At 39.0% G+C, this 12,739-nt stretch overlaps 1 protein-coding gene across 1 annotated transcript in view; it reads left to right on the plus strand.

Annotated features, from left to right (window-relative positions):
- AATF (apoptosis antagonizing transcription factor) overlaps positions 1 to 12,739 on the plus strand; it is a 176,765-nt gene that overhangs the window by 148,665 nt on the left and 15,361 nt on the right. The window contains exon 11 of the mRNA XM_007947889.2: positions 1,416 to 1,487. Within this exon, the coding sequence (XP_007946080.1) occupies positions 1,416 to 1,487 (72 nt within the window). The remainder of the gene's footprint in view (positions 1 to 1,415; positions 1,488 to 12,739) is intronic.

Genomic DNA, 12,739 nt, shown 5'->3' on the forward strand with positions numbered 1-12,739 from the left:
GCAATCTACTTCCGTAGTGATACTGCCTCGGAAACCCAAGGAGGGGTCGCTATGAGTCGGGTCCGACTTGACAGCACATAACAACAACAACAACACACTTTTAGCGTCAGTGACTTTACATCTTGAAATTGATTGCATAGAAATCTGTGAACAAACTTACAGTTGGTACTGCAGTCAAGTGCCTTAGGCACTATGCTACCAGAGCTCCTAAATTTACAATACTTACGCATAAGAATCTTCGTTTTGTCATTGTGTGATATGGTTTTAAAAAGTGGAGGGGGGCAATATAAATGTCAATAAATAAAAAAGATTGATTAAATTATGATCCATTGATGCAATGGAATACTTTGTAGCTGTGAAAAAGAGTATAATATGATAAATGGTTCAGTGGAAAAAAAGCATAATGGAGAATATTAGGTAGAGCAGTCTCATTTTTATGTTAAAATATTTATCAAGTTTATATTGTACAGGGGAAATGCTATAGCCAAACTTAACTGCGTTTTAGTCAACAGTGATTTTTTTCTAGGGCATAGAGCTACAGGGGACTTTCCATTCTCTACATTTCTGTGGACTTCAAATGAGGATCATATATTAATTTTTATAATTAGGGGATAACAATAAGCAGACTTTAAAAAAAAACAGCTCTTGAGTGAAATTTTACAGAACAGATTGATTTTCCATTTAACCATTCGTATGTATTTTGTTGAGTGACATTGAACTCTTTCCACTTCCTCCCTGTGTGTCCCTTAAAACAGACAGTTTTAAGAAGCATGATGGGCAGGTTTTTTTGCATCATTATAATAATAAATGAAGAATTTGAGACAAATGCAGAATAGGTGTTCAACAGTATGAAAATATAATACTTCCACTCACAGTATTGTGTGCAGCCATTAACATACATACTGTTTATGGGGCAATACTTAAAATGTTAAATGATAGAAAAAAAAAAGAATACAAAATTGTATTTATATAACAGGATCACTGTAAAACAAACAGCTAACTAAAATGTTAACAATTGTTTATAGGTGGAGGGACTTTTTTTTAATCTGCTTATTTTTCACATTTTCTATCATGAATTTCTACTTTTTCTGTTTCTCTTTGAATGGAATGTGTTTAAGGGTTAGTGTATTACTCAAGAGCATAAGCGAACACTTTTTGGGGCTGTGATATAAATGGCGGCTCTGTGTTGAATTATGCTATTTATGATGTGCTGTTAACAGACTTTCTCCTAAAGCATTAAAGAAAAAAGTAAATCTGTTTGTGAGCCATAAGTGCCTATGAATTGCCCCCCTGTTCTCCTCTGGAGCCAGATGTTCTGTGATCAGTCCTAGGGTTTTTGAGCTCATAGAATGTGTTCCCTTTTCTGGGTTAATAGTTACTAATGTTGCTGCCTGTTTGTTTCCTGCTTTATTTAGGTTTCATGTCCTTAGCAAGCTGTTGAGCTTCATGGCACCTATTGACCATACTGCAATGAATGATGATGCCAGGTGAGTAATAGATTAATTATGTGTCTCAAATGGCTTCATGACAGCCTGATATTGAACTGTTCTATAGCCTGTCACCCTCTCCATTTTTTTCTTATCAGTTAACCATTTGTCATTGGCATCATAGCATGCGTCCCTGTCACAACTTTTTACTCCCATAATTACTGTAAAACCGAACCAGAAATTTCCATAAATCTCAGTGCTGTGTTGGTGGCTTTTTGTTGTTTTGCTTTCTTTTTTCTTTTTAACTTCAGTCCACTTATTTAAGACATCGGATCTCTCTCTAGGACAGAGGAGTTAGGACAGCACATGTGCTTGCTTTATGTATTGGGGGTTGTCTGTATGTGGTCTCCTTTTAAAAACGTCATTTAGTTCTCCAGAATCTTACTTATTAATTCATATAAAAATTTTGAGTGTCTACTAGATGTAAAGGAGCTCTGATGGTGCTGTGGTTAAGGTATTAGGCTGCTAACCAAAAGGTCAGCAGTTCGAACACACCAGTCATTCCACAGGAGAAAGGTGAGGGAGTCTGCTTCGGTAAAGATTTACAGCCTTGGAAACCTTATGTGATCACTGTGAGTCACAATCAACTTGATGGCAGTAGATTTGGTTTTGTGTTTGACTATATGTAAACCTGGGAGCTCTGGTAACGTAGTGCCTAAAGGCACTTGACTGCTAACCAGAAGGCTGGCGGTTCAAACCCACCAGTCACTCCTCGGAAGGAAGGTTGGGCGATCTGCTTCCATAGTGATACTGCCTTGGAAACCCAAGGAGGGGTCGCTATGAGTCGAGTATGACTCAATGGCACATAACAACAGCAACATATGTAAACCTAAGAATGTTTTGGAAATGGTTATATTTACGATTATCTAGGACTATGTTGTGCATGGGCTGCAAAGAACTTAAAACCTGACTATAGAAGTATAAGCAAATGGAAATCAATTTTTCTGGCAGAATAATTGTAGGAAAAGTAGGCAGTTGGTGGTAGTGGTTTTCAGTTTTCCATGATTGTTAGGGCCAGGATCTCTTGGCTTTTTCCACATGGTTCCAAAGTGGCTGCTGCAGCATCAGCCATAAAACGTTCGTCCAAAGAAGGAAGAACAGAGGAGGAGGATGCCAGCCATACCTGTTCTCTTTTCTCAGGAAAGTAAAAGCTCTCCCAGAATTTCCTCAGCAAGCTTTTTATATATCATTAGCCAGAGCTGTGTTATCTTGTCACTTCTATGAGCAGGCTCGGGAGAAGGAATTGGGAATGTGTTTATGGGATAACAGCCCTTGTGTTTACTACAGTATCTTTGTGACATTAAGTATTTATGGGAAAAAAGGTTACCCCTTATGGACTGTCTGATTGCTTATCATCAACATTGTTCTCCGGGTGGTTAATACGAGTAATTTAGTACAAGTCTTGTAGCTGGAGACCTGAGCATTTATTGTTACCAGAGTGCACGCCATTCCCATTGTGTCTCCTAAGGACACAGGCAGACATCCACGTTACTACTCAAGCCCTGTGGTCTGAAGAGGCTGGATTAACACAGGGGTAGAATAACTGAGTATTGGCCCTTTCTGCTTCTATTATCAAAACTTCCAGGTTCAGTAGGCTTTGCCACTTTATGTTATGTCAGAAGGAGGCAGTAGTAGCTTGGCCTATTTTATTTTTCTTTAGAAAATCCCACAACTGGAAATACTCTACTACTGCATTATTTTGTGTCTCATTTTCTACATTGCACGACATCATTGTGAGGAATGGGAGACTTTCATATTTATTAAAATACCAGTATCACTGCCTCTACTGCTTTTCCTCAAATGAATGGTTTTGCTTTGCTAAGTTACAGATAGCATCATACTGGGGTAGGAGTGTGAATAGAGAATATTTTAATGATTTTGAGGTGGAGGAAACCTTTATAAGCATGATACTGAGGAAAGAAACCATGCTACTATATCTGCCTACATAAATATCACATTTAAAAATACATCAAAAACAAAGGTAATCGATAAATGACAAACTGGAAAGAAAAAGTTCAATATATGACATATTTCATTCCTATGTGAAGCATTTTTATGATCTCTTAGAAGATCTCTTTAGAATAATGGGCAAAGCATGTGAGTAAGCAGACTGAAAAGATCATAAAAGAAAAATCTCAAATGGGCAGAAAACATAAGACTTTCAGTCTCATTAATCAAAGAAATATGCAAATTAAAATAATGAGATTTCATTTTTTCCCCTCTTAAATTTGAAAACATTCAAGGAGTCGGTAATCCCAGTGTTGATAATGGTGTGAAGAAGCAGGCATGTCCATATTCTGTGGTTGGGAATGTAAATGGGTAAAATCTTTTTGGAGGCTGTTTGGAAATGTATTTAAAATTTTTAAAGTATATGAATTTGTTGACCTAGAAAATCCACTTATAGGAATTGACCTAAGGAAATTAGCACTAGTAGTAATAATATTTACCCACAGATGGAAAGGAGCTCTGGTGGCACAGTGATTAAGCGCTGCTGCTAACCAGAAAAGGTCGGTGGTTCGAACTCATCAACTGCTCCGTGGAAGAAAGATGTAACTAACTGCTTTCATAAATATTACAGCCCAGGAAACGATCCTCTGTTCCCTGTGAATGGGAATAGCCTTGACGCCACACAACCACCACAACTCACGGATAAGGGAATGGGGTGGGGTTAGAGTGAAGAGAGACTTATATTTTATTTTTCATACTGCTGTTCAGCTTTAAGGAGCTCTGGTGGCGCAGTGCCTAAGGCATTTGACTGCTAACCAGAAGGCTGGTAGTTCAAACCCACCACCCACTCCTCGGAAAGAAGGTTGGGCAATCTACTTCTGCAGTGATACTGCCTCGGAAACCCAAGGAGAGGTCGCTGTGAGTCAGGTCAGACTCAACAGTAGTGCATTTGCATCATTTGGCTTTAATATTTTGCCATGAGAATGGATTCAGCTTTAAAAAATTTTATAAATTTAAAATTACTCTGGAGCCAAGTATACCAGATTGTTTACATTTTGGGTGGAGTGGAGTAGAAGACACATTTTACTTTCTATTATACATATTTCCATACTGCTTGAATTTTTTACAATAAGATTTTTTATCAACGAAAGAAATGAGATATTTTTTATTATGAAAATTGTATGTGTGTTATGTATATATATGTATATTATGTATATATATATATAAATCCACCCACTGCCATTGAGTTGGATTGGACTCATAATGACCCCTCCTTGGGTTTCCAAGGCGGTATCACTATGAAAGTAGATTGCCCAACCTTCCTTCCAAGGAGTGGCTAGTGGGTTTGAACCACCAACCTTCTGGTTAGCAGTCAAATGCCTTAGGCACTGTGCCACCAGAGCTCCATATATATATCGTAAGTTGTAAATACATGTAGTAAAGAAGAAGTATGAAGGTCCTGATTGTTTCTCTGTTGAAGTAGATAAATGAAAGGTATCTCCCTCATGTTTTCTGTCCTAGGGACCATCTAGATAAAACTGGCTTTTTAAGACCTAGCCAACTTCCTTTTCTAGCTCTTTTGATTTCTTGTTCCCAGGGGCAGCTCCATCTTTGGTTTCAAGCTCATGTAGGTCTGGAGAGGGAAGTCCTCCTCTTTTTCTTAGTTGATCCTTGGTTCCAGTTTCCACACATAGCACTAAATTGGATTAATGTCCAAGGTATTTGGGGGGTTGTAGGCGGGGGAGGGAATGAAGTTACTTATCATTGAATCCCCACATTCTCTGTCCAGTTTGAACTCATTAAATTTGCACTGGGATGAAATGAATTGAAACTGGCACATAGGTCAGTAAGGGAGAGAGAAGAGATCTTTAACACAGGGTATTAAAGAAACCTTAGCTGGGGCATTGGTGGTTTAGTGGTCAGTTTCTTGCTCCCATGCAGGAGACCTGGGTTCAATTCTTGGCCAGCACACCTCATGTGTAGCCCCCACCTGTCCATCAGGGGAGGCTTGCATGTTGCTATGCTGCTGAACAGGTTTTAGCAGAGCTTCCCAACTAAGAGGAAAGGCCTGGTGATCTCCTTCCAAAAATCGGCCAGTGAACACCCCGGGGAGCATAGTGCTCTGCTCCATAGCTGATCACACGGATGGCGGGGGGCCGGCCCGCAGTAACTCTATTGACGGTGGGATTGCCAGGAGTCAAGGCCAACTTGGTGACAGCTAACAATGATGAAGACACACTTGGATTTCTAAAATGATAGTGGCATTGTCATTTTATTTCTCTTGTGATGTGATGATCTGTATACTGCTATCCATTAAGTTAATTTCTGCTAATATATTCTGCCCTCTTTTCTCGCACTAGGGATTTTTCTCTTCAAATGATCCATTCAAGAAACCAAGGATGGGAGAAGGGAGGGTAAATCACGAACTAAAGGGTAGACACGTATTAACTTGGGTGAAGGAAAAGGTTATACACCATATGAGAGAGGTCAGCACAAAATGTTCAAGGCAGAGAACACACCCAGAGGAGCACAAGAGTTAAAGGCAACAAAGGTAAATACTGTTAAATACACAATCCTATGATAACGTAATAACAATAATCTACAAGTGGATACTAGATAGACATGAAAGCCAAACAGCTGTAGGAAAAGGAATGGCTCTACACCCACAAATATATTCAGGTTTGACAGGAAGTTTCTATGTAGGTATTTATGTGTGCTGCAAGTACATCCATATATATAGTAGAGCACATGGGGGCAAAGTTATGAAAACTTCTTAGACATAATCAAGCACCTTGAGGGAACAAGTCTTGGGGGGCTGTGGTCAGTTGGCATAACATAGTCCAATCCTACTTTGGTGAGTAGTGACTGAGGTCTTAAAAGCTTATGAGCAGCTATCTGAGGTACAATTATTGGTCTCTCCTCGTCCAAAGTGAAGAAGAGTGAAGAAAATTAAAGATCACATGAGCCTCAACCTCCCTGACCCTGAGAGACCAGAAGTAGATGCTCCCTGGCTACTGCTCTGAAAGGGATCACAGGGGAAGGTTCTGGATAGAGTGGGGAAAATGTGGAACAAAACTCAAAGGGTCCTTAGGACACCCTTTCAGACTGGAGCCAAACTCACCCCCATGGCTTGACTTTCAGCCAAACAGTAGACAGGTCTGTAAGGTGAACAGTAATGCCAGGGAGATAGGCACTTCTTAGAACAATCAGCCATATGGTATCAAAAGGGCAGCATGTGCCCAGGATCAAGCTCAGAAGACAGGATTGGAAAAGACAATGGAAACAGAAACACAGGCAGGAAGTGGAAAGAGTACCATTATACTGTGGGGATTGCAACTGATGTCATGAAACAGAATTATGTATGGGTTGTTGAATAGAAAACCGATTTGCTTTGTCAACTTTCACCCAAACCACACTAAAAAGTTTGAAAAAAAAGCCCTCCCGTTTTAATGTCAAGCGATCCATTTGTGTCCCAGTGTCACCAGGTTTCCCTTTTGAGCATTTCTTTCTAGGTATACTGTAGATACTGATTTTTTAATTACCTTCATGTGCCTTCAAGTATCCTTCTGTTGTTGAAAGTCTCAGGTAACCCTTGATGCTTTATATATGTGCTGGTCCAGTACAATTTTACTTGTCTCCATTCTGAGGCAGGCAAGTGGTTTCAGTGGCATGCCAGAGAAATATTTCTAGTATTGAAATAAAACGAAACAGGAATCCCACTTTGCCCACATAGTCATATGTTTATCTGCGAGGGAAGAGGTTACCGTGAACCTGAAAATGATTACTGGCTACACTAAACCCTTGATACGTTTGGCCTAGGGCAGCTCAGCTCCCAGAGCAACTGCTGTGCGCCCTTCAGAGTCATCTTTGCTAAGAAGGCAAGGGGTCCTGCGAGACTGTAGTTCATTTCCGTGGGCTAAGGAGGAGGAGAGCTTAGATACCACATTGGTGGGGAACGATGCCTGAACAATTATAGGGTTGTTGTTCACCTCTCTGACCATGAACTATTCCAAGCTTATCAAGGATGTTTTAGAAACGGAGCTTACTTTACATGTTGTGAAACCCCTGGAGTCCTTGTTAGACCCAGGGGAGTAGGAAGTAAACATTAAGATGCTTGATTAGAGTTTTAACAAAATGAAGACTTAGGGGTGGGGTGGTGGTGGCACTAATTGGCCTGTGTTTTTGGACAGACCCTCTGAAGCAAACTTTTAAAGGAGTCATTCATTTTCTTCTGTTGTGTTAGTGTAGATCAGATAGTAAAATGCTAGTGTGATGAGTCGGAGGCTAAATACCAAGCAAGACCTTGGAGAGAAGTAAAGATGTGTTTCTCCGAACTGGCCACTGACACATTCGGGAAAGGGAACCTGTGTGAACAGTTTGCTCTGGGGCATGGGCTTGGCGCTCAGCATGGGAAAGGTCTGAGCAGCACAGCTTGATGTGCACCAGAGAAAACAGCTGGTTTGCTTGTGTTACCTGCTGCTTCAGGGACGGGTTATTCGATAAACCCTCTGATGGTACTGTCCCTGTAAAGCATAGGTTATCATTTCTTAAGTAATTTGCTTGTCTTACTACAAAGATGGCAGCAATATTAATGTTTTATAGGTACTTCATTCCTTTGCAAAAACTTACGTTCTCAACAGGAACAAAAGAATTTGAATTTTAGCTCCTTACTCTCCCCCTCCCCCTAAAATAAAACACTTTCTCCATTCCTTTTATGAAGCTGCTGGCATTTAAAAAGAACAAGGAGATGATCCTTTAATGCTAAGTACTAAGCACCAAATACATTATTGTCTTACATCTGGAGTTTTAGAAAAGAAATGTACAAATGTAATCCAGCCTTGTAAAGTGCTTTGTCAACATCACTGCCACGTTGTTCTTGAGGTGCCTTGGTATAATGGAATTCGTACAAGCAATTTATCTTCAGTTGCCATTTTTGTGTGTGGGTCTGCACCCTAAATATGGGAGTATTCTCCCACTCTACTGACAATATTCTTTTCCTCTAATTGGTAACCCAGAGGTCACTTAAAGCATTTTCACTCCCCTTTGCCTGCTGCACCCCTTTGTCTTCAGTAGAAATGTGGCTGAATCATGGTGAAAGATCCTGGTGTACTTGCTCAACATTGAGAGTGCATTGGCTCATGACCCCAGGTACTCTCCATAGAGCATTTTCTGTTGGTTAAAAACTTGTGAACAGGAATACCTAAGATACAGATGTTTTCTCTGAGGCATCTTATCTCCTAAGAAGACACAGGTTATTCTGACAGGAGAAACAAGTCTGGGCAAATATGCAACATTGATCTAATCAGCAGGAACAAGAGCAATATTTTAACTGGTGCTACCTTTTACCAGCATCATTAAAGGCTCCCATTACTCTTTTATTAGAGTTCCCTCTCTTCCTTATCAGATTACAGAATGAACATAACTCATGGCAGTGATTTGCTCTCTGGTTAAAGAGGATTACAGCTTTGCATTAATTCGGATTGACACAGTTTATAATTTGCTTGTTGATACTCAGGCGGGAGGTGTCACATGTTTGACCCCCCAGCAGTGCCGAGGGGAAAGGACCCCCATATATCATCATTAAAGATGGCATCCAGCACAGAGATAGGAGGCATGGGGCCTTTCTCCTCCAGTAATGTCAGAAAGGACAAAGGAAACGCTCTCAAGTTCAAACCTGAGACGTGGCCCAGAGTTTTGAAGCTGGATTGAAAAGGAAAACCCTGCTATTGTTTTCTTCCATTTTCCTTAATTCACAACTATTCAGTTTTACCATTCTAGAGAATTTGCATCCTCAAATTGAAGTTTTGGGACATAACTGGAGATAGAGTGACAGGAGCCCAGCTGCTAGAAAGAGATCATGAATGGCGGAGATCCCTCTCTCCTCAGAACAGGACTTCTTGAGTGTATTTCTCATTTCTAAAGTCACATTCCAGTCATTTCTTCAAAGGAGTATAAATCCTGCTTATCCAAAGGAATATTCCACATTCTTTAAAATGAGTGTAAATGTTTCTCATGAGGATTTATTGTTTTTAAGTTAATTTGTTACTATTATTTGTCTAAGTATGCTATAATAGTTTATAGATATTAATCACAAAGAAATAACTTGCAAGTAGAGAAGCAACAGCTAAGTGTTTTTTTTTTTTTTTTTTTTTTTTACTTTATATTATCCATTCAAACCTTAAGGAGCTCTGGTGGTCCACTAGTTAAACCATTCAGCTGCTAACCAAAAGGTCACTGGTTTGAACCCACCAGCCACTCTGCAGGAGAAAGATGAGGCAGTCTGCTTCTGTAAAAATATACAGCCTTGGAAACTCTATGAGGCAGTTCTATTCTGTCCTGTACAGTCACTGTGAGTCAGTTAGAATCCACTGCCCTGGAGCCACCCGACTCATAGCGACCCCGCCTTGGTTTTCTGAGGCAGTATCACTACGGAAGTAGATTGCCCAACCTTCCTTTTGAGGAGTGGCTGGTGGGTTCCAACTGCCAGCCTTCTGGTTAGCGGTCAAATACCTCAGGCACTATGCCGCCAGAACTCCTGCATTATTACTCATACCTTACTATTAACAGATTTGCCACAATGACGACTGAGCCAATGTGAGGTTGCTAAGATACCTGGACTGTCTCTGTTTCTGCATGCATTTATCCTTTGCTCTGATTTGTCTGCCGGAAGTCTCTCGCCCTATTTCTGATTGGCCATGAAATGCTGTAGAGTAATATCACATTCCACGTAGTGAGCATTTACTATATGCCGGGAACTGCACTAAGCCCTTTTCATACAGTCCTTAGAGGAAACCAGTGAAATGGTTGTCATTGTCGTGACTTACAGTTCAGAATACTGAGGTATAGAGAAATTAAGTAACTTCTGCAAGTTAGTAGTATGTTGTTGTTGTTGTTATTTGCTGTTGAGTTGGACCTAACTCATAGCGAGCCCTCCTTGGGTTTCTGAGGCAATATCACTATGGAAGTAGATTTGCCCCATCTTCCTTCTGGGGAGTGGCTGGTGGGTTTGAACTGCCAGCCTTCTGGTTAGCAGTCAAGTGCCTTAGGCACTATGCTACCAGAGCTCCTAGTTAGTAGTATAGGACTGGTTTATGTATCTGGGGGTGTGACTCCTAATCCCTGCTGCCGCCTGAAAAGCAGGCTTTCAGGAGTGTGCGGGAAGAAGTGTGTGCCAGAGGGAATAGCTCCTTACTCCCTCCTCCCAGTACACACACCGCCCTACTCTCAATTAAAAACTTGTTTGGAGTCAAAGGCTTTTCCCCCCTCCCTCCTTCCGTTCCTTTCTTCCTTTTAAAAGAGAGACTTTCTATATAGGAAGTTTTACATAACCATTTATTCACATTTTAGTATGGCTCATGAATTCCCAAACTTGTTTTCTTGAATGATTCTATTATTCTTCTGGTTACAAAGATCCTGAACCTCAGACTCATAGTCTTGCTATGAGTCAGAACTACTCAGGACACACAACAGCAAACCTCAGAATTAACTTTGAATCCTGATCCAGTATATTCAGTCAGTTTGCTTTTACATATCTAACTCTGTCATTCTCAGGTACCTGTCACCTACTTTCCTTAGAAACAATGTCTTTTCCCCCTATAATTAAAAACAGTATATGTTTGTAGAAGAAAATTTGGAAAATACAGAAAAGATGTACTATCATTCTGCTATTGAGAGTTGAACATGATTAAAACTTCTATGTTGTCTTGAAAATTTTTTGTGTGTATGTATTTTATACAGATACATATATTATTTTAACCTTTTTTCCTCAGCTAACTTTATATTATAAGCACTTTAATGCCATTATTATTATTATTTTTTATTTTGTTGTTGTTGAGACTATACCCAGCAAAGTATACACCAATTCAACTGTTTCTACCTGTACAGTAGTGACATTGATTATATTTTTCAAGTTGTGTGTCCATTTGCACCTTCCTTTTCTGAGTTATTTCGCCATTAACATAAACTCTTAAGTTGCTTATCTAATCTTAAAAGTTGCTGTTGTCACTTTGATCCCATATAGATAGTTCTTAAAAGGGCCTAATGTTCAAGGCAGATACTTTTTACTAGTTAGGCTAGACTGTTGTTTGGTTTTAAGAAGACTTCAGGGAATATTTTTTATTTAAGGTTTCAAGTTTATCTCAGGGCAATAGTTTCAGGGACTCATCCAGTCTCCATGGCTCCAGAAAGTCTGGAGTCCATGAGAATTTGAAATTCTGTTCTGTATTTCCGCCCTTTTGATTAAGATTCTTAATTATTTTCAAAAGCAATTTAGTAACTTATTCTACTAGGGAATATTTACTATTTGTTGTTGGACATTTATGTTGTTTCGGGTTGTTTTATTTCCCTTTAAGTGTTATTTGTACTTTGTTCTGTGGACTATATTCTAGTTTTTGCTTGTGTCTTTAGAATTCTTAAAGGGCAATTCTTAGGTCTTAAATGTAAACTAATGATTCTTGATGAGTTTTAGTAATGTACATGCCCCCCCTCTGGCCCCAGCTAAGGCTTATGTACCTCTGCTAATATGAAGAGTTATCATTTAAAAAGATTTTCTAATTTTATATGCTAAAAGGTAATTAGTAGTAGTGATTTAATGATAAATGACACTTTATTAAGCATCTACATTGTGCTAGGCACTGGACTGATAGGTTTATTTTCTTATTTAATAGTACATCTAAATTACCCATATATTTATTAATTATTTATTAATTTCATTGCTGTTTTTATTCTTTGCCCACTTCTTTTTCTTTACAGTTTGCACATGTTCTATATATGATAGTTGTACCCCCTAGTTTGTGTTTTCTGTAGATTTTTTTTCCATATTACTTTCTTGTTGATGTCAATGATTTCTTTTATGTCAGTGGTTTTTATGGGTCATATTTTTAAAAGTTTGACTTTTTAAAATATAAGCAAATATATAAAAACTTTTTTCTTTTGGGTGTCTCTCTGCTTTTATACTTAAACAATCTATCCTATATCCCAGGATCATTTTTCACCTAGAATTTCTCTTAGTTTTGTCTAATTTCTTTCCTTACTTTTATTCAGCTTAGAACTTTATTTTAATATATTGTTCGGTGGTTTGTACTTTCCATTTCTGCTGCTTCTTCTTGAGTTCAGTCTTTTAAAAACAAATGTTTAACTGCCCACATAGACTATTGCAGTACTAGCTTCTTGACAACCAGTTTTGTTTTTTTTTTTTAACTGTGATTTGAGTGAAGATTTACAGAGCAAATTCACTTTCTATACAGCATTTCACATATACTTTGTCTCATGTCATTGACCATAGTTTACCACAATGCAACAGCTCC

This window comes from Orycteropus afer, unplaced genomic scaffold, assembly GCF_000298275.1.
Source record: "Orycteropus afer afer isolate SDZICR_OR568_19922 unplaced genomic scaffold, OryAfe1.0 scaffold00196, whole genome shotgun sequence".
Taxonomy (NCBI): Eukaryota; Metazoa; Chordata; class Mammalia; order Tubulidentata; family Orycteropodidae; genus Orycteropus; species Orycteropus afer.